The sequence below is a fragment of the Manacus vitellinus genome, unplaced genomic scaffold, assembly GCF_001715985.3.
Source record: "Manacus vitellinus isolate BGI_N305 unplaced genomic scaffold, ASM171598v3 scaffold_3_pilon, whole genome shotgun sequence".
NCBI lineage: Eukaryota > Metazoa > Chordata > Aves > Passeriformes > Pipridae > Manacus > Manacus vitellinus.
The window spans coordinates 39,520,383-39,543,552 of record NW_021940535.1 but is presented as its reverse complement, the minus strand read 5'-3'; the positions used below and the strand labels follow the sequence as shown (position 1 = coordinate 39,543,552).

Genomic DNA, 23,170 nt, shown 5'->3' with positions numbered 1-23,170 from the left:
AGAAGTATGTGTTTGCAAAGAGACCACAAAAAGCCATTTTAAGACATGTTTAAACAACAGTTTTCCCACATAATGCAGGTTTACTGCTACAATTCACTAAATCTGGAATGCAACATGAAAGCATACCGGCAACTTTCTGTCCAAAAACCATTACTAACCAAGTTCCTATAGAAAAGGAAAGTAAAAATCAAATACTCACCACCTCCTCAAAATTTTTTGATCCTGTGCACACCTTCTCAAATTGGAAAAAAGTGCAGAGACCACGTGAAGTTTACTTGAAACTAATTTTATGTTAGTTGCTCAAATTTAGAGAGATACTGGTGAGGCCACACCTCAAATCCTGTGTTTGGTCTTGGACCCCTCACTGCAAAAAAGACATTGAAGTGCTGGAGCATGTCCAAAGAGCAATGAACCCAGTAAAGGGATTAGATCAAAAATCTTACGAGAAGCAGCTGAGGGAGCTGAGGCTGTTTAGCCTGGAGAAAAGGAGGCTCAGGGAAGACCTTATTGCTCTCTACAACTGGCTGAAAGGAGGTTGTAGGGAGGTGGGAGTCAGTCTCTTCTCCCAAGGAACAAGTGACACGACAAGAGGAAATGACCTCAAGCTGTGCCAGTGAAAGTTAGGTTGGATATTAGGAAAAATTTCTTCACTGAAAGGTGGTCAAGCATTGGAATAGGCTGCCCAAGGAAGTGGTAGAATCACCATCCCTGGAGATGTTAAAAAAAAAAAACGTGGATGTGGCACTTAGGAATGTGGGTTAGTGGTGAACATGGGGATGCCGGGTTAATGGTTGGACTTGATGCTCTTGGAGGTTTTTTCCAACCTTAATAATTCTATGGTCTGAAGAGTAATGATTACACTTATCATTAAGACATGTCCTAGATCACTTTCTAAAAGCAAAAATAAATTAAGCACAAAGCAGTTTTTTGGGGGAGTACTTAACATGCATGAAACCAGAAGTGCATTTCAGCTGATGCATCTTTCCAGGTCTACCTTTATCCCTAGGTGCTAGAGCTTTTTGGAGATTGATTTGGCTTTTTTGCTTTTTGGAAATTGACACAAATAAAACCACCAATCGCCCTACCACATCTCCCCTCTACCTATGACAGCCTGAGAATTTTTATACTAAATTCTTTATAAAAGGTATCCTGAACTTCACTGCCACTTTTCTTTACCTTCCCCCTACAGCGGCAAGGGGAGGGGCTGGGACAGGAAATGGGTACAGTCAGTTCATCACACATCTCTGCCACTCTTCCTTCCTCAGGGGGAGGAGGACTCACTCCTCTTCTGCTCCAGTATGGGGTCCCTCCCATGGGAGACAGTCCTCCACAAAATTCTCCAACGTGGATCCTTCCTACAGGCAGCAGGTCTTCACAAACTGCTCCAGCATGGGTCCCTTCCACAGGGTGCAGTCCTTCAGGAACAGCCTGCTCCAGCACGGGTCACAAGTCCTGCAGGCGAACCTGCTCCAGTGGGCTACTCTCCAGTGGTCCACAGGTCCTGCCAGGAGCCTGCTCCAGTGCACAGCCTCCTTTGGGCATCCACCTGCTCTGGTGTGGGGCCCTCCACAGGCTCCAGGTGGAGCTCCATGGGCTGCAAGGGGAGAGCTGCCTCACCGTGGTGTTCACTGCCAGCTGCAGGGGAATCTCTGCTCCAGTGCCTGGAGCTTCTCCTCCCCCTCCTCCTTCACAGACCTTGGTGGCTGCAGAGTTGTTTTTCTCTCATGTTCTCACTTTTCTCTCCTCTGGCTGCATTTGCTCTTGCACAGTAACTTCTTCCCCTTCTTAAGTGTGTTATCCCAAAGGCATTACCACTGTGGCTGATGGGCTCAGCCTTGGCCAGTCGTGGGTCCCTCTTGGAGCCTCTGGCTGTGCTCTATCAAACAGAGGGAAGCTTCTGGCATCTTCTCACAGATGCCCTCCATGTAGCATCCTCACTACAAAAACCCTGCCACACAAACCCAATCCAGTGGTCTCCTACCTCTGCCCAATGATTATGTGAGGAGAAATTCCAGCTCCTAGATGCACCCAAAGAACACCAGAGGTCAAACCCAATGCCTAAACAGGTAAGTTTCTTTGAAACTCCACAGATGTCACATGCACACAACCAACCAAGAATGTCAATAAACTCTTTAGTAATATTTGTGCTGTTAAGTTGGTCAGAAAGTAAAAGATCCCTTTCACACTTTATGGCTAATCTTGTAAAAATCTTTCATGATCCAATGAAATACCACTTCTCTACTTCTATGCATATAGCAAGAAGCTTTTGAATGAGAAGAAGATAAGTTGGACTTAAAGGACTTAACTCTCAAACAAGATCACTGAATATAGATTTTAGTGACTTCAAAAAAAAGTTTTTTTGCTTTTATTTCTAAGTGCAGATTCACATTATTTAGCAGGAAAAGTTCCCTTTCAAGTCCCACTACAGAAGCAGTAAAAAGGTCTGAATTTCTAGGGAGAACATTCCCTAGAAATCTCATTAGAGAGAGTGCAATTTTGCCATAATTCTCAAAATTTATTTACAACTTTAAATGTTATATACACCTCAATTTACATAGTAGGGAACTTGGTATTACATTTTATAGCAATTTACAATGAATAAAAAGAAAACCAATATGCATAATTAAAATTAACCTTTATTACTCCAAAACCAGATGCCAAATATGCAGTATATTTCTGTTTCTGTTGGCATATTTCTAAAATACATGTACAACTCTAACTAGTCAGCCTAGACATTTTGTATACTGTTTTATAACATTTGGAAGTTCTCCCACACAGAGATGGGATGTCACTATAGTAAGCTGACAAAAACAGGCAAAAAGAAAGTTACTCTGGTTTTGAAAGGAAAAAAAATGCATGTGCTCCTACTAAAAAACTAAGTTATAATCAAGCATTACTCAGAAAATTCTAAAATACTGTTACTTATAGTTTTAGGTGTAGCTACCAGTTTCCACTCACACTTATTGGCACCAGCCCAACTATTTTAATGTCCAAGTACGGTAACCTTCAACATTAATATGCTAAAACAGGCCCTCTCTGCAACACAAGCTTATAGTCCCACAAGGTTACAACTGATTGTGCAGAAAGATTATTATCAAGATGTGTTATTCATAAAAGCCAGTTCCATGAGATCAAAAGATTACTGGCATTTAATTGTTAGCAATCACTTCCACTTGATTGGAAACTGCTTTTGTTTTTGAAACTTTTTTCTTATTTTCTTAGAATTTCCAGAGGTTTCTGTACGGGTTGAAAGAAAAAGTTTTATTTCTTTACTTCTACTGTACAACAGAACTGGGAATGTTATTTGAAACAACACATGCTTCAAACATTTTCTGAACTACTCTTTAGTAAGCAACATTGCCTTCTTTGAAGAAATTATCTGTTGGATTATCAAACACCCATACATAGTATTAGTAGAAACTAATTCTGTAGAATCTTCAGCAGTGTAAAAGCACTGTCATCAAAGCACTGTCATCCATTTACTACAGTTATAAAAATTTTAAGAATCTTGTCAGCAGCACATCAGAGATCACAGGTATTTCTCTTATCCCTGCCATGGTTCTGCCCCAAACGTCGTCCAAAGAGGCTTAGACACATTTAGCCTGTTGGTTTTGCATTAAAATTTCTCTCCCAGCCATACACGTGTGTATTTTAATCCCAAGAGTACTGGAAACATGACCACTGATGTTTTTGCCTAACATGGAGCTCCCACAATGTAGCTACTTCATTCGTAGAGATGTCTTGTTACATTTCTAAATAAGAAGTCTTTAATAGTGGTCGCTAGCCTCAAATAGAGTATGAGCATTAGTTACACTACACACTACTGTTTTACATCTCTGTCATTCTCCATAACACATTCCATAGCACACACTGTGAGGTATCACTTCAAATGCACACATAGCAGCATGGCCCAGGATGCTGTGCCAAGACACACCAGTGTATCTGCACACTTTTCTTCTCAGCTTCAACACATTTGATTGAACCAAAATGCTGAATTCAACCCTGAGATTTAGCCGCCTGAATAACTTCTTGTGCGAAGAGTATAGGGAACAGAGGATGAGAAACTAGCTTTATTTTGTGTCTTTTTCTGATGAGACACAACAAATAGATGAGTTAACAGAAGCTCACAAGAGACAGACTAATATTAAGTGACACTAATGCCATACACACATCAGGAAGAGAAAAAAAGGCTATGTTGCGTAAGACTACTGCATTGCTAGATGTACATTCTTCAAATTATCAGTTACATATCCCAGAAGTTATCATCTTACTTCTAGTTTTTTCCCCTCTAGAACAATTTGGATTTCTTTGGCATCCAAAGTCTCATATTTCAATAAAGCTTCTGCTAAATTCTTGTGTTCTTTTGCATGAGTCTTCAGGATGTTCTTTGCTCGCTCATATGAGTCCTAATATTAAAAACAGGTAGAAGGAGATTTTAAGATTTTAGAACAAAAACAACAGCAAGATTGCACTTTAAAAACTGTTTCCAGGAAATACAGCTTGAAACAAACATTTAGAGTTGTGCCTTATATTTCATAGCTAGCACAGGTCCTGACTCATGAAGATTTAAAACTCAGTTGGCATAATTTTAATGAAAAACCACCAAAACACTTTATTTTGCATAAGTAGGACTAAAAATAAAATCCTGAGACAAACCTTAGTATTTTTATATATGACTTAGAAAAGACTTACTACATTTGAAAATTTCCTGATTTTTATAACAAGTATATTTAGTTTTGCATTATGAGTAGAGCTACAGCATTCACAGATTATTCCTTAAAGGCTAATAAAACTCTATTATTTTGCATTTTTAAAAAGCTGAAAGCTACCAGCTACTGAAAGTTACCAGTTGCTGCAGTAGATGCACGTTGCCAGCATTACCAGCTTCAACCTGTAGTCCTGCATCAGTAGTTCTCACATGACCAAGTCAGTTCAAAAACAACTACAGCAGAAGTTTGATCATTTAAATGTTACGATATAAGTAATTTTCCTACTTGTACCAAACTATTTCATAGTCAATTTATAGTCATACTTTTTTCCTTATTAATTGAATAGGCAAAATACAAATCCTGACCAAATGTAAGAGGAAGTGTTCAAGAGTGTACTAAAGGACCCAACACCACCAACTCGATTCACACTACTTGTGCATGGCAATCACCAAGTTTTGACATGCACAGATTCAACGTTGCAGCTACATTAAATACTTCGGAATACTTTCATCCACCTGTATCTTTTCACCAGTATACATCATAAAAATGAACAAGCAAGCAAGCAGATATTCAACACATCTCAAACTAAACGTATCAGAGTGGAGGGGGAGAGACTTACCCGTAGAAGCGTCCTTACTTCCTGTTCAATTGCAGACTGGGTTTCAGGGCTGACTTTCCCTGTATCAGTGTAGGTCATAACACCAAGCTAAACAACAACAAACACGTCTTTATCTTGCCACTGTTGCAAGATCCTGATTAAGCATTTTCTTCCAGAAAAACCAAACCAAAATCCCTAGACTACTAACACTTGATGGGTAATAAACATGACTAAAGGAGCTTCTAAAGAAAATTCAATGTTGTTACCGTCCTCACCCTCCCAAACCCAAGATTACCCTCAATTCCAAAATGTTTGGCTTTATAACTATTTCCTGAAGACATTAGTAACTTTCAAGGCCATTTTGAGGTGAAAATCCTGTAAGGTAGTTTTTAAACTGTCAAGTACATCAGTTTTCTAGTTGAGCTTTCTATAGCAGGTCAAAAGGTTTACTCTTTTTGTCAAAACTACTTACACTAGTCTCAGTGATCACTGACACCCACATAAGCTTTAATTATAATTGTCTTTGTTCCATATAAATATTAAAGGATTGATAACACTACCTTCTCACTCATTCCGAATCTAGTCACCATCAGTTTTGCAATTTTAGTAGCATTGTCAAAATCACTGGAAGCACCTAGAGAGCAAACAGATCTAAGTCACATTACTGAAACCAACTTAAACATGCCAATTCACACCCTTGATCCAAAACCTTTTTAAATACCAATCAGCTGACCTGTCGTGATGTGATCAGTTCCAAATATGAGCTCTTCTGCTACTCTTCCTCCCATACAGACATCCATCTGTGCAAGCAACTGGGATCTAGTTTCACTCCATCTGTCATTTTCCGGGAGCAAAGACACCTGTAAGATACAGAACTGTGGTCAGGTAACAAAAAAACCTGAAGAAATACTGATATAATCTCAAAAATATTCTGGTTTATATCCAAAGCAGATATAAAGGCTTTTACGCAACACTAAATGCTCTGGGCCTCCTCCATGTCTGTGCACTCATCAGGTTTGCTTGGAGGTTTTTAGTTTAACCACTGAAATAACTTCCAACAGACCATGAGCACCACATCAAATTGAGCAACTTACACCTATCACCAAAAAAACCCAAAACAATCTGTTCTCTTTATTACCTACACTGAGAACAAATCAGCTTGCCCAGAGGATTCAGGCCAATGGTTTTCATTAACTGAACACATCAACTTGGAAAAAGCTCAACAGAAATAGATACAATAGAAATATTTTTCTGTACAAATGCTTGGCAGCTAAGGGCAAAATAGAAAAACTTAGGGTTCTATGCTAGAAACAAGACAGGTAACCAGTTAAATTTAGAAAAGCCACACTGGACAAAGAGCAACTTGATAAAGGATGTTTGTGTTAGAAGTAAAGTTCAGCTGTGCTTCTACTTACCAGTCTTTTAGACATTCTTCAAAGTTTTGCTGTTGGGTGCTATTTTAACTACAGCAGAATCAAACTTATATTTCTTTCCTTGTACGTTTGAGTTGTTACACTAGTGTATGCCAATTTACTTTTAAATGAAGGAAGAAAGCTTTCTATCACACAGAAAAGATGACCAGTGGGTTTTCCAAGAAATTGCTCATAACTGAGTATTTCAACAGATTACAATATACAATAACATAAACACAACAAACAGCATTGTTGGCAAATTCCTCAACGCCACCAAACCAACAGAAAAATAAAACTAAAGAAATACTAATAAATAAAATAAATACTAATAGAACTAGATAGATTAAACACTCACGTGTCCCAGTGTTGTTCCTCGTGTCATGATTGTGGCCTTGTTGATTGGCATTGCATCCTTAGTATAATATGCAATGATGGCATGTCCAGACTCATGGTAAGCAGTGATGGTTTTGTTTTTCTCATCAATTTCTACACTTCTACGTTCGGGTCCTTAAACAGAGGAAAATTAAATTAACTTTTTTGTACAGTTGAACCTCCACAACCCACCCATTGCATATACTCAAACAGAACACAAAGTAGCTGAGGTACAGCATGCAAACAAAGGGAACTGACACTCATTAACTGCAAAATATTTACGAGTCAGATTTTAATGTCTAAAAATGGACCTGAACATACTCTACAAACAAGCTGCTTTTAAAGGAATAGATTTAAGATGCAATCTAAGTAACTGAAAAAATTCCATGTCTTTTCTCAAGCAGGAACAGATCAGATTGTTAGTTTTTATGTCTCAGATGTTTAAGCTTTGTGCTATCACAGGACGAGTTAGTTAAACAGAAGTTCCAGGTTTCTGGTCATTTATTTGCTCCTTTCCTTTACGAGTAAGTAGGGGAAGGATAAGAAATCAAGCCTGTGTCTCCCTCTGAGTTGAAGTACAAGATGCATTTTTGATTTTAAAAATAGTATCAAGTTTTAAAGAGTTTTACATATTGCTCTCTGGTCCCAAAAGCTTCTATACAGAAGTAACTAATAGAGATTTATTTGTTAAAAAAAAAACCAAAAAACCAAAACCAACAACAACAAAACAAAACCAAAAGAAAACAAAAAAAAAACCAAAACAAAAAAACAAACAAAAAAAACCAAAACCAAAAACCAAAACCAAAACAAAAAACAAAACAACCAAAACCAAACCCCCCCAAAAAACCATAATAAAAAACAAAAACCAAAAGAAAAAAACAAGAGAAAACAAAACAAAACAAAAACAAAACCAAAAGAAAAACAAAAACAAAACAAAAACCAAAATGAAAAACAAAAGAAAAAAAAACAAAACCAAAAACAAAATAAAAAAGGAAAACAAAACAAAAAACCAAAAACCAAACCAAAACAAACAAAACAAAAAACAAACAAAAAAACCAAAAATAAAATAAAATTAAAAAAAAACAAAGCAAAAAACCAAAGCCAACCCCAAAAAACAAAGCAACCTAATTCAAAAAGATAAAAGCAACCAAAAAAACCCCCGCAAAAAAATCAATCCAACAATCCAAAAAACAAGAGCATAAAAATTTCTGTCTTTCCCTATAAAAGTCTTAATCACACAAGAAAACCTCTGTGTACTGTAATATACATGTATGTCTTTTGTATAAATCCTACCCATTAGAATTTTGTCCTTGGAGAATTCTAGTTCCTTCATGGTTACCATATCTTTTCCATCAACAGCTGCCTTCAGGGCAGCTTGATTTACAAGATTTTCAAGCTCTGCTCCTGAAAATCCTACTGTGCCTCGTGCAATTATTTCTGGATCAACAGCTGTGGGGGAAAAAACAAACAAACAAACAAATTTGTCATTAAGAGTCCATATTGCTCCCGCAACTGTAAGCAAGAATCATGTTCTATTAAAACATATGCATTAAACAAAGAATTTTCAGTATTAGAAGAAATGAAGCCTAATTGTCAAGACACTTGGAACTGTTAGGGACTAGAAAGAAACACTGCCTCAGAAAATCGTTACAACACTACATATTAGGCAATTTTTGTGTTCTTTATTAAAGACACGTGGTAAAGCCGTAATTGCCAATGTAATAAAGGGCAAACACGAGGGGGCTGATACAGTATAAAAACCGTTACATAAAAAGACACTGTAGTATTTACTTACATGGATCATACTTGATTTTATTAAGGTACCACTTCAGAATTTCTGTACGACCTCTCACATCAGGCTTGGGAACAGTAACTTGCATATCAAAGCGACCAGGACGTATTAGAGCACTAAAGGAAATGGCAATTTAGTACACTGCCTGAAAAATGCTGCAGTAAACTTACTAACATATCAAGGAACAAAAATTCATTGCTATTTCTAAAAACACCTACAAAGATTATGTCTCATGCACAGATGCAAAGAATATGTTTTTCTTATCCGCTTATAAAAAGACCGATGAAAGATGTTTATTGACAACGTGTTTTAAAGGGCTTTTTGCATTTGAAAATTTTGCATTGTGAACAAGGAATTCAGCCAGTCAAATTTTAAATGCTAAGAAGCACATTACTTATTTCTTCAGTAACTCTGCAACATATTAAATACCAAAAACTGGTCATACACATCCTTTTTAAGAGGGAAAAACCCGAGCCGTAACACTGTAATACCTGAAGATTATCACAAGCAACTTTGTTGTTGTTGCAGGTGTTTTTTGTTTGCTTTTTAATATATGCTCTGTAAAAATGATCAATGCATTATACTCACTTATCTAATGCTTCAGGGAAGTTTGTTGCACCAATAATAACAACACCTTCATTCGGTTTAAATCTGTGTGGATAAAAGGTGAGAATTTTTTTTTGGATACAGAAATTACAATTTTGTCCATAAATATTTCTGTTACTTAGTTCAGTGACTTCACTGTCAAGTCAAAAACGACGTTGAACCCAACAACTGTTTAAAAACATGCTCTGATCTGACTTGAACTTCATCCTTTAGATATATAATCAGGCTAAAAAAATTGCAGCTACTGTGTGACTACAAGTCAGAAGCTTCTATATTCTTTACAACAAGACCATTAATGCAACTGCTGGCAGTACTAGAAAGTAGTCATAAAAGCATTTTAAATTTATATCCTTAAAATCGTTACAAAAACTTACGTAAAACTTCAAAGCTGTCAAGGAGAAAAAGTTCATCCAAACGTCCAGAATACCAGTTAGTCAAACACCTTCTGTGCCCTCAGAATCCATACACTTACCCATCCATTTCAGCCAGAAGTTGATTAATGGTCTGTCTTGAATAGGGGTGCATTGGAGATTCAATTCTCTTCCCACCAACAGAGTCCAATTCATCAATAAATATAACACAAGGTGCATTTGCTTTTGCTTCCCCTGACAAAAGGAAAATAGCAGAAGGGCGTTGAACACCACAAAGGAGCAAACAGTGTATCATGTAATTTAAGATTCTAGTATTTCTATTACTCTTGGGTTATAAAGTGTTCTATTAGAAATCATCAGAATTGTCTTGATTTTAGCTTTAAAAAAAAGGAAATGTATTTTTGAAATGGAGAGACACAAAGAGAAGCAAGGTTTTTAATCTCTTCATCAGTTATTCTTGTCATGCTACAAGAAATCACCAGTAAAATAGATTAGGAAATTGTTGTATTTTGTATGAACTCCCTACAACAGTTTCTTTCATAGGCTTGGGTAGAGAACATTTGCCTATTAAATAAAAACAATATGATATGTGATGATTCTCAACACTAACTTATTTTAATAGAACCTGCTTGTTATTTAACTGTGAAGGGCTCACACTCAAGTTTACAGGTATTAAAAACACAAAATAAAACTGCAGCCATAAACTTGGAAACCACTGGTTGGTACATGCATGCCAAGATGCAACTTATTCACCCAGCCAGACATATCTGTAATGCTATCAGTGTACAAGTCAGTCATCTAAACTTCTAAAGTCAACAGAAGGAAATGCATTTTTAAGGTACTACACATATTACATTTTGCATCCCTTCCACATGAAGCAAGTCATGTTTCTTCTACAAATGCAAACTACTTTGTACATTGCACATATTTGACACTACCAATTATCCATTTAAGTGAGAAGCTGGATATCCCCCTCCCCAATAATATTTGCATACTTAAAACAGAAAGCCTCTTTTGTGAAAGCTATAAACCTAACCATTAATTTTGAAAGTTTCATTATAATGCCCTTTATTTTGAGCCTGTTGATGGGTGTGAGAAAGGAAATGTCAGCTTATTGCTGTGCTGTGATACCATAAAGCTCTAATTCAGATTAACAAAAAATAAAAATATGAGGGAAGTAATTAAGAAGGTTAACACTATTTTTAACCTTAAATTTACAATTCAAAATTTACAAGAATTTATGTGTGACTAAGTTTATAATTTCAAATATTTCATTTAGTTTATAGGACATTTCATTTCTAATTAAATTACTTTTTCTTTCTTGGACTGTTACAACATCAGTTATAATCTTTGCTATAATTTCATCTGATGACTAGGAAGTTAAACAATGCTCACAGAATTCTAACATTTACCTACAGAAGTAAGCTTTATTTACTAGCCTTGTGCACTTTTACTTTCCAGTAACCAGAACTGGAACTAATCAAACCATATAAACACCACTGAATACTTAATCTCCCACATGAAAAGATTTCAAACCCACAAATATTTAACTTACTGAACAGGCTTCGGATGCGACTCGCTCCTACACCGACAAACATCTCATCAAACTCTGATCCAGACGCATAATAAAATGGAACATCAGCTTCACCAGCTACAGCTCGTGCAAGAAGCGTTTTACCGGTACCAGGTGGTCCAACTAACAGAATACCTAAAAGACAAACAAAAAACCCAAACAACAAACCCACCAAATCCACACAGTCTTATTATACCGGTAGTTTCTTTCGTAGATTAGAAGAAATAATTTACACTTGGCTTCAAAAAGCTGTTAACATCCCATTTCAGATACTGCTCATTGCATGCAGCCTGAAGGAGCTTCCTGTAACAAATCTAGATGCAATCTGATGCACATTTAAACGACACAAAGACAAATAGAAACAGAAACCTAAAGTATTCTACAAAATTACTACTGAGTTTAGCAGCTGAATCCCTAAGTGTTTTCTTCAAACTGACATTTTCCTGGCTGTTTCTGTGGAACTTTTTTTTTTTAATTAAATCATTCCAAGTAATTGTCTTTAAACAGGATAGAGCACTAACAAGAAACAGACTTATCAGGTTTATGTATTTCAGATTCACTTAGGACTTCCAATATGATCAATCTTAATCATCCTTTTAAATGAAAACATTTGTTTCTGAGCTGTCTAAGCAGTTAACGAGCACTAAAGGTGCTGCAAGCCATAAGGAAGAAATAAAGGCCTTTTAAGAGTTCAGTTACATAAATCCCCAGGGCACTGTTTATTAGTTTAATAAATAAAGAAGGCACAGTAAATTTTGTCTAACTCCAAAATTTTCATTTGCATACTACATGAAAAAAACAGTAAGAAACTAGGCTGTAAATAAGTCACTCAGTATAGAACAAGCTACACAGCCATGGCTAAATAGGTCTTTCACTTCTGCTGAGCAATGGTTCTTACCTTTTGGAAGTTTACCTCCTAATACAGTAAATTTATGTGGGTTTTTCAGAAATTCCACAACTTCTTGCAATTCCTGTTTTGCTTCTTCAACCTACACATTAAAAACATGACATAAATATAACTAAGCATTTATAAAATACTGCACGTTTTCTGTATACAAGTTTTGTAGTAGAGATTAAGTCCCTAATTGCGTATTGATCAAAAATACAAACAGAAAACAATAAAAGTGTACCACAAGATCTGTGTGGATACCAACTGTCCATGCATTTAATTCAACCTATCCTAGAACTGCTCACAGGAATAAGTAAACATTAAACTTAGTAACAATGAAGGAAAAACCCAACAGTTCAAGACCAGATCTGAACAACAACATAAATACAAAATCAAAGTTCTACATCAAGATATTAGTCTAATTAATTCATAAGATTCTATTTGTCCGAGGAGAAGGAAAGGGGAGGTCCTCATTTTGCCACTAACAGTCAAAGAACAACTGAACAGAAAAAATAAAGCTATCCCATAAGCAGTGACATGCCCACTTTTTTCTGGGATTCTCCGTATCTCCTGTCCTAATATCAGAAAGAGATGGCACTAAGAGAGAAAACAATCAAATGGCCTTATCATCTTCTTGTACCAATCAACTTCTGCATATAATAGATTAACATGGCTATTTATGGCCTGCCTTTTGCTATTCTAGCCTTTAAAAATGTCACTCAATAAGTAGAGAGTGCACCTTTTATAAGCTACTAAATGCCACAAAAATACAGAGTAGAACAAGAGTGGTTTAAGCCTTCCTTCATCTTGGAGTGGCCAACAAATACAAAGCTTCAGTTCATACAAAGAAATTTCTTGAACAGAGTAAGACATTCTTCAGACTCACAATGATTAGTTAAACAATCTTACCCCTTTCACATGTTCGAAGGTGACATTTTTCAACTGGATTGGATCAACTGCTGCATCAAAGATACTTGATGTTCGAAAGCGTACTAAGAGCAAACAGCAGATGACGAACAACAAATTTACACATAAAGTCACTTCATTCCAAGACTGGATTTTGCACTTGAACTCATAACAGTAAGACACCGACTTGACACCCACCCTTTTAAAAGGGCACATGTCCATTTACAAGTGTCCAGCAAGAATAAGATAAATTTTTTAAAAAATTCCTTAAAATATTGGCAATTCATTCAGTGATGTGCTTTTTAGTCATGTGTAGTACAGAAAACTCTGCATTCAGAAGCACGTACACAGCCAGAGCTTCTCCCCTCAGTGTTTCTGCATATACTCTTGACTTTCTTAACACCCAGGCGATACTTTAGCATCAAGCTGAATATCTCCAGTTAAATTAGCTCAGCCTTTGATCGTTCCACTGTTTCCAATGGATTTCTTGAGATGACAATTTGACAATGCAAGTTCCTAGTTGCTATAAACTAGGTTGTGATTGCAAATTCAAAAATCAAACCATTTTGCCTATAGCTGATCCAGGTAACACCATCTAAACTGAAAGACAAATACAAAATTGGTAAACAGGCTGACTTCCCAGGTTCCATATAACTGCTTCACCAAAAAAATAAAGCAATTATACCAACACACAACTTTTTTGTCTTCATAAACGCTTTGTCACATTGTCATCTGAAAGGCTGTAGCCAGAAGCAATAAATAACTCTTTCATTAGTACACTGAAACATTATCCTAAAACAATCATAATGTCAAAATATACTTCATTTATGCTAAACCTGCTGGAAGAAACAACACAAGTGCAACAGCATGGAAAAAAAGTTAACTAACCAGCATCGGAAAAGGAACCTTTCCCAGGTAAAAATGACGAGTATATAGCAAGATAAAAACAAAGAACAAAGAGAAAGAAAGAAAGCAAACGTGATCTTCTTAAGGAATCTGTAAAAGAAAAAAAAAAAACAACATATTTAACCTGGGCTGAAATAAACTACTTGTTGATTGCAAAGACAAAATACGAGAACTAAAACAACTTACCAAGTGTTTTTTGTAGGAATACCTGGGCTTTCAAAAAGCCTTCTGCAAAACCAGTTTTAAAAGCATCCTGGTGTGCCTCTGGGATGTTTTTTGTTTTCATTAGCGCATCCAAGTTTTCAAAGTCAATTCGTCGCTTTCTCAGGATAAAGCCCTGAAATATTTTCCAAAGCATTGTTAGTATACACTAAGCTTTGAGATACAGTTAACTTACCACGTAGCTAGCATGGGGGATGAAGAAAAAAATAAATCACAAAAGCAAATAATTCAGGTGCTATAGGGTTAGTTAGATGATACAGAGCAGTCGCTCAAGTGTGGAATCCCCATGGTTCGAGCAGGGGCACCATCATTTTTGCTGAGCAAATCAGTTTCAGAGTTCTCTCAGATCCCAGTTCCAAACAGAAAACAGCCTAAGCAGATCTGTACACAACCAGATTTGTTCATTGGATTTAGTGGGAGTTATTAGCTTAAGCTTTTTGCTTTATTTCCAATTGCAAGTATCTTTGTAAGTTTAGTTTCAATGGAGCTTAAACAAATATATTTCAAATGCCCTATCAAATTTACAAGCAGCACTGCATGGAGCTAGCTCTGGTTTATTGTCATCCACAGCATATCTAGTCCACAGATGAAATAAGCCACATGTGCCAAAAAGAAGGGAAGAGTTCAAAGATAATTTACACACGCAATAAGATCAAAGGCCTTAATTGGCCTGACTTCCGCACAACCAATCAGAAGCAAAGAGTACCTAGGTTAATTTGGTTTCATTATCTGCTGACTTGAAAACATACATTCTGGTATGTCAAACTAGCTGTACTTCTGTTCAAAGAAGTAATTAATTTGACTCAAAGCTATTTTTAACAAAGGCACAGAAACAGAATACAGAAAGTTTTATTTCTAGAGTTTAAAACCATATTTATACTCTGAAACTATTCAACTAAATATCCAAATAATCTTTGTATTGGTGATATATGAAGCAAATATGTGTATTAATAAGAAAAAAAACAGGTTGCAATTAGCTCAAGTTTTTGAATTAAAAAATTCTTTCATACTAATGAAAGAAAATACCCCTGGAAAATTATGAAGGCTCATTCAAGAGAAAGAGGTGGTCTGAATAAGCCCAAAAGAACTTCATAATGTTACTCATATTTACCTTCAAAAGTGAAGAAAGTGAACTTTTTGTTTCTGTGAATTGTTCAGATGTTGACTGTAGGCGTCTTGCTCTTGATCTCAAAGTCTTAAAGTTCCGTGACTGTATGTACACTTTAAGTAGTTAAAATAAATAAAAGTTAAAAATTACTCATTATTATCACTATCAAAAAAATAGTCTAAGAAATTTCAGAAACTCTTATATGAAAGAATACAGAATACAATCTTCCCAACATATCCACTGTACTGTAAATGGATACTTTGGTAACCACAAACCATACTTGTAATCTGAACTTGTACACTAGCTGCTTACTGTTTCACATAAAATTTTATGTTAAAATGATCAGGAGCTCATGTTGTGAATTACAGATTGGCCAACTCAGGGAATAGGAGACATGCAGCTGAATTAAATTCAGGCAGGCTGATAAACATGAAGCATTCAGAAGCAAATCCAGAAGGATGAGAATAAAGCCTTATCTACAAGCCCAGCTGATAAGGTGCCCTGAGGAGATCTGGAAGGGCTTAAGTGTGCTGTTACCTTAGGAACTGACAAAAGAAACGAAACCATTTAATCACAGTGATCTTATAGCACTGCACATCACATCAGAAACCTTGTGATGGAGATTTTACCACATAAATCCCAGAAGCCAAGAATATTTATCTTTTTTCACTACCTTTTAAAATAAACGCCAATGCCACTCAATTATATAGTTTTCACTAACTTTTTTGTTATACTATAACAGCACCAGATAAAAAGAACTTCTGCAGCTGATCTTTGACCCCTGCTCAAAAAAGGTCTAACTTCAACATTTGATCAGGCAGCTCTGCAGTACTTTAAAGCAACCACCAAAGCCCTCAGAAAGCTTAACTGGATGAGTACCGGATTCAACATATTTATTGATTCAAAAATAGTCACTTCATCTATGATCTTTAAGAATATGATCCACAAATACTGACATCTTGAAACAAGATTCTATGGCAACATGACGTTTACTAACTTAATCTTGAAACGTACTACTCAAATGCAAAAATAACTTCATGACCGAAAGTGTCAACATCACATAAAGTTCCTCCTGGAGCTTACTGTATTTCCTGAGTGATGCCTTTACAACAAATGTAAAAACACCTTCCCAGACTAGAAAAATACTATAGAGATTAAAAACAATGTAGTTTATTGCTTTATACCTGGCCAACATGGAACACCTGAACAGAAATTTTGGAGGGGATTGGGATGTTGTCTGAACAAACAAGATGAGCGTAAAACACTGAAAACATCCACAAAACCTGTAAAAAGATGCAGCAAAGTGTAAATACATCCTATTTTAAATGGCAACTCAATATTACTTCTAGCACAGTTTGGGTTTTTTTTTTGCTTTCTTAAACAATACAGTCCTTCAGGCATCTTTAATTAAACAAATTACCAGAACATCTATCAAAGCTTTGAAGCATTTGCAACTATTTTGTTCAGGCAATTGTCTCTAGGCTATTTTTTTTTAATATATCACAATGCAATTTAATACTTTTTCTCAAATAGCAGCCCTAGGGTATTACTCATAATACTCTTTCTCCCTATTGCTATACACTATAGGTAGTATCTCAAATGTCAGCTCTATGCTTCTTTTTCTAATACTTTCTTCAGCATATATTAGCATTCTGCAATGGCCTTACTTCCTGCATTTTAGACTAATTCCAACAAAAAAATCTTTAACTGTAAGGAACCATTCTTGGTTCATTTCAGACACAAAATACTCTACATGGACTGTTAGCAGTTTACCACACGAATTCCTTTCTAATTAATGTCTTTGCATAATGTTGCTTCAAGAAAAAGGGAACAACAATGTAAACTGGAGATGTCTGTGATCGTGTTACATTAGTAGATTAGCAAAATCTAACGTCTTGGTGAAACAAACTGGTGGAAAAATTCGCAGCTCAGGTTTGTCATTAAGACAAATGAACTTGTACTACCAGTTGAGTTCAGACAAGTTTAACAGCAGACAATTTCAGATCTGAAGCTGAATTTTTCTAAAATTCCCAAGTTTCAAAAACACCGCTCTAGAGACAATCTCTATACAATTAAAAATACATTAAATATGCTTTTTAACTATGAATTATCTACAGCACAAGAGATTAAACTAAAGAATAACTGTATTCACCTTAATAATTTAACTCTCACCAATTCTCATAAGTACTTCACTCAAACATACCATGCTTATTTTCAAAGAAGGACTGAGCAGAGACGTACGACGTGTGCCACTGCGAAGAGGCTTTGTTTTCTGCACAGTAGCCAGGAAGTAACCTGTTCACCAACTCTTTGAACTGGTTAGGTTTCAAATCAGACAATCCCAGGTCTCTTAAATTTTTAACTAAAGACTGAAAAATAGAAATAAACGTTCAAAATTCCTTTAAGACTACCTTAGGGAAAAAACCTCCCAGTAGCACCAGAAGCAAATACAGATTCATACACAGACAAAGAAAAAAACCAAAGAAACAACAATGGAATCACAACACAGCAATGAATAGTACAATCCATGCTGACTTCCGAAATTCTGCAGTTAATGAGAGACTCACTGTTTTTCCTCCAAAAATTTTCTTCATTTTAAAAATTGTTGAAAGAAATTAGTTAAAAGAGAAGTGGCAAGATCTGATACTACTTTGCACCTCCTGTGTTTTAATTTTTAATGTCAAGAACAAGGAATACCTAATAATAATAAACGACATTTTAATAGAAAAATAAAAAACTCATGCAAATATGCTATTTAGTCTATAAAAAAACCTTCAATGTATCTAAAATTACAGTCAATTTTCTCACAAGTAATAATGAAAAACCTTGCTAGAACTTAGAGTGAAAAGACAACATGTGGTTTGTTAAAAGTTATTGTTACTTTAGAGAAAAAAACTTAAGTTGAAAGTGAAAACAAATCCCGTCCTCATTTGCAAATTACTGAGACAAATACCAGCTTTGTTTCTTAATGAAATACTGCAATTTTTGTAGATTCCTGACTGATGAAGCACCGACTGACTGCAGTTCTGTCAAAAAGTTACATTCTACATGGTAACATTCTGTTTTAGCCACATTACATTATTTTATAAAACAGTCGAGTATTAAATTCACTTAAACTGGTATTATTCAGATTTAATTTAGTTCAAAGCAAAACATCACTTTTTCTAAAGCTTTTTAGTACCTCAGTCTTCTGAGCCTCATGCTCTGGGGAGGTGTCCCTCTGGACAGGCTGTATGGATGCTTTGCTGGCAGTAGTAGTGGAACTTTTTGGTGAATGAAAGGCATTGATAAGGTGACTCAGAGGAACAGTAGCCTGGGGAAAAAAAAATCAGATAATGATTTAACCTTGTTTAAACTATTTAAACATATTTCTATTCCAAACCCTGACTTATAATTGTGTATCTTGTACATTGCCTTTTAACTAAGGACTTCAGCTTCAAACCACAGTGTTAGCTGATACCTCTATTTAAAGGGGGGAAAAAAAAAACAACTTTAAGTGCACACAACAGATTAGAAGCTCATAAAGCTAGAAAGAGGAAAGAAAAAACAAAATGGGCTGTATTTTCATCTATAAAGTAATACTTCTATAGCTTGAAATATCTGTACTTTTCCTGCATTATACGAGTTATTCCCAAAAGCTGCCTTTATGTTTTCTTCCTTGGGAGCTTACTTTAGCAACACACGTAACATACACAGAGACAGTCAAATCTGCAGTTCAGCAGCTTTCAGCTGACTCCACCTCATGAATCAGAACAGAAGCCCAGGTGCACCACTTATCAGGGCTCCTCCTCTAGCACATGACCACATCTCTTGTGAATATATGGTACAAATAATTCCAACACTTCCAAAGTCTCAGCACCCATCACTAAAATGAGCTGAGGTGCAACTGTGGCTCCTGGAATGATATCTGACTGAAGCATAATCAGGTATGCCTGTGAATATTCTTCTACAAGAACTTCCATCTCTGTGTTGGCTAGAGAGACAATGCTGCAAGACATGAAAACTGCCTCATAATTAATTGTCCAAAGTTATAAACAAAGTCTGGGAGTTTACGGTAAAACCATAAAGTGTCCAGAGGTCAGAGCCAACATCCCAACCACTAACTTTCCTCCTGTATTTTCCACTGTGGTGAAATTACACACTGTTAGAAACATACAAATTCTTCCTCTTCGCTACACTAACAAAAGCTATTAACACATTCCCCACATCTGAAAAGAACAATCAAATCCTACTGTGGAATAAGACCATCACATACTAATCCCTCTAACAGAAAACATAAAAGTAAAACCATTGGTTCAGTTCAAAGTCAACAAACCCCACCAGTCCCATCAGACTCACTATCTAATAACAGATGCCTTCCCGACTGCATTCAGACTGTTCTATATAATAAATTATTGACGGGGTTTTTCTCCACTAACGCTTTTATGTCGTTTCTTTTCGGTTTTCACAACACCTGACAATTATCAGCACCGTTTAACTTCAGCTGTTGTAACACACACCACCACCCTTCGCTTCTAGTGCAACCATCTCCGGTTGTTTCGTCATTTCAGAAGGCTTTTACTCTTCACAAGCTTTTACTGTACCTCCCTCTCTCTCCTCCGTTTACTTTTTTCCAGGTGCGTATCCCAGGCCCCCACCCGCTCCTCTCCCCGCTGCTCCCCCGGCACCAAATCCCCCGGAACGTGGCTCCTCCAGCCGAGTCCCGCAGCCCCCGGGCCTTCCGAGCGCCGCCGCCCGGACACGCAACGAGCCCCGCCCGCCGGAGCGCGGCCCCGCACTGGGCCGGGGCCGCCCCGCAGCCCTTCACCTGCGGCTGCACGGTCGAGAAGGAGAACATCGTCCCGGTGGGGACGGCGGGCACCAGCGCCTCTCCCGCCGCCCAGCCGAGCCCGGGAACCGCCGCCGGGAGCAGGAGGCGGCCCGCTGCGGGAAATGTCCGCCCGCGGCCGCGCTGACCGGGCCCGCCCGCCCCGGAAGCGGCGCAGCGGGAACAGCTTCCGGGCCGCCGCTCGAAAGGCGTCCCTCACGGGCCCTGCTCAGCGTGCCTGCCTTCGGCACCCCAAACATTCTGCAGGGAGTTAAGGGTGTACCGCGCGCGTAGAAAAAATTTTACACATTAAAGTATGTATTGTTGCCGAACAAGTTGTGTTTCTTTAAAAAGAGAGCCTGGGCAGCGGCGGGGCGAAATACTAGGGCTTAATTAACAATAAGGGAGATTTAATCCGTGAAACAGATAGCGGCTAACAAGCAAGCTCTATGTCCATGTGTTAGAAGAAAGTTAGGGCTTGACATGCTTTGATGCGCTCAGACCTGGGGGAGGAAATTAGCGTGGCTTGGGAAGAGGGATGTACCACTGATAATGAACATGAAAGAACGCGGAAGTTATGGGCAACCAGTACATCTGGCAGGACTCCTAAGATAAGGAAGAAACTAATAAAACTAACTCAGTAATTGTGCTGAAATTCAGCTTCAAGTGGGTAAAAGGTAATTCTGGTAGGGGCATCCCCGACCACTGACCCACAGACCACTGACCCAAGTAAACCCCTCCCCAGACCCAAAAGAAAGAAACTGAGCATGGGGACTAATGAGCATGAGAAGTGAGAGAATCATTAATCAATAGAAGATAAAATACTAATTAATAAGAGAACTATGTAACCGATGAACACTAATTCCTTTGTTTGCTAAAATGTTTAAATAGTCAAAAGTTTTGATAACTGATGTACATGTTTTGTGGAGCTATCCCCATGTGCCTTCAGCACTGATTAATGTCAACTTTCTAACCTAACAAACTGGTTAAGAGTTTGTTTCCCATTTTTTCAGTGACAACATCAGTAACCCCAATACTGTTACTTGCATTCAATTAACAAGGACCTACATGTTAGGCAGAATTTGGTCTTTAATATTTATCCTTTTTCTATGCCTTGTGCATTTTTTTCCATGTGCTGTCCAATTATTTTGAGGGTTTATAACCATTTTGTTTCTTTCACCTGACCACTGTTCCTCACTGGAAGTGCTATCCCGCACCAGCTTACATTGATCTGGATGAGCACAGCCACAGTGCTGCTTCCCTCTGCCTTCCTGTACATCTCTGTTTTCCACTACCACCCTTGTGATCACAATCACGTGGCTCAGCTCGCTGATTTGGCAGAAACCTCACCTGGCAACAGCAAAAAAACCTAAAAGTTGATGAACCTGGATCCACCCCATGAAGTAGTTTGTCACACAGCTGTGCAATGAGTTGTGGTGCCTTGAGGGAAAGGAGAGAAGGCATAGGCCCTCTTTCCTTGGAGCTCAGGCTGTACCAGAATATGCGCTGCCCGATGCAGTTTCACAGCTGGCATAACCTCCTGTTGGCACAGGATACCAGCACAAGGAGTAATCCCTCCTGCTCTCAGCTGAGCTTCTCTGCTGGCATCAGGGGCAGTGAGACACAGCTAAACTAACATTAAGTGACAAACACAGACGATAGATTGTAGTTAATACCATTACAAAAAGCTAATTGAAAACATTTTCTACATTTGCTCATTAAATTGCATGTACTGCTGGAATCTGTGGGATAGCAGCTCTCCTTCACAAGTACATGGCCTCCCTGTGCAGTATCAGATTATAAGTGATGTGTCTTAGAGCAAAACAAGGGCCTGATGACTAATGTACTGTGTTAATAAAGACCCCCAGTTCTGCACTGACCTCTGCAGCAATAGCTCTTTGCTGCTGCACAGACTGCAACAGAACAATTAAGATCAGTGTGAATGAAACATAAACGGCAATGTATATGTGAAAGCAATATAAAGGTAGTAAGGCAAGAGTTAAAAAAATGACCAAGAACACAACTGAGTGCAGTAAAACTGGTAAACACCTACGGCTGTGCTGTGTAAACAGAACAGGCGGCCTATGCTCTGATAAAGCGCTATCACAGATGGTTTGTCAGAAGGCCTACGCTCTGGGAACAGGGGAATGGCAACAAGGTCAGAGCACACTGTAAATGCCATCCCTGCCCCTGCTGTCACAACAGGGAGGCAGAATGGTAGCCATGGAGATATCCAAAGTAAGGACTCAAATAAAATGCAGAGCAACCTTGCCTAAGATAAATAGCAGCTGAAGTAATCAGGAACTAGAGGGAAGCAACAGAACACATTAATCTAACTCCTGATCACAAAAGACCTGCCCAGAGAGAAGTCTGCCACCACCAACCCAGAGAACACCAGGAGACAAGTAAGGACAGGATGGGTCGAGTTCTCTGACACACAAGCCCTCCTGGTTGTGCCATCTGGACACAGCTTTTGGAGCTATCAAGTATGCAAGTGTGAGAAAATCATAGAATCGTAGAGTATCGTGAATTGGAAGGGACCCAACAGGATTGCTGAGTTTAACTGCTGGCCCAGCGCAGGACACCCCAAGAATCACACCATGTGCCTGAGTAAGTGTTGTGCGAATGCCTCTCGAACTCAGATGTGAGTGAAGCACACGAGAAAATGAGTACGTGGGACCAAATTCAGTTGCTTCTTTCTAAATAAATATTATCTTCCAGTTCTTTAATCTCTCACACCAAGTTCTGTTGAATTGCTACACTTTCAAGCTTCCCATGGAGAGCGGGCAGTCTACCTGCTCATGGCAAGTGGAGTTTCCAAACTGGAAACCGAGATGACAAACCGATGTCATTAGCCGGATGACAGCTCCGGCCCTGGGTCGCTGTTCCCTCCCCCCCG

The 23,170-nt window shown here is 37.8% G+C and overlaps 1 protein-coding gene across 2 annotated transcripts; it reads right to left on the bottom strand.

The window, feature by feature from the left end:
• Nucleotides 1–2,618: 2,618 nt before the first annotated feature.
• Nucleotides 2,619–23,137, bottom strand: YME1L1 (YME1 like 1 ATPase). Of its 2 annotated transcripts, none has more exons than XM_018075518.1 (19): nucleotides 23,067–23,137; nucleotides 18,646–18,777; nucleotides 17,668–17,833; nucleotides 16,649–16,747; nucleotides 15,468–15,577; nucleotides 14,321–14,471; nucleotides 14,117–14,224; nucleotides 13,232–13,314; nucleotides 12,332–12,422; nucleotides 11,416–11,568; nucleotides 9,962–10,094; nucleotides 9,472–9,534; nucleotides 8,887–8,999; nucleotides 8,385–8,540; nucleotides 7,075–7,226; nucleotides 6,041–6,167; nucleotides 5,868–5,941; nucleotides 5,329–5,415; nucleotides 2,619–4,406 (listed from the first exon to the last, which is right to left on the bottom strand). In XM_018075518.1, exons 1-19 carry the CDS (start codon nucleotides 23,121–23,123, stop codon nucleotides 4,263–4,265), a joined length of 2,199 nt encoding a protein of 732 aa, XP_017931007.1. In that variant the 5' UTR covers nucleotides 23,124–23,137; the 3' UTR covers nucleotides 2,619–4,262. The 2 variants fall into 2 exon arrangements, with proteins under 2 accessions (XP_017931007.1, XP_017931008.1); XM_018075519.2 differs by lacking the exon at nucleotides 23,067–23,137 and adding an exon at nucleotides 20,272–20,409.
• Nucleotides 23,138–23,170: the final 33 nt, after the last annotated feature.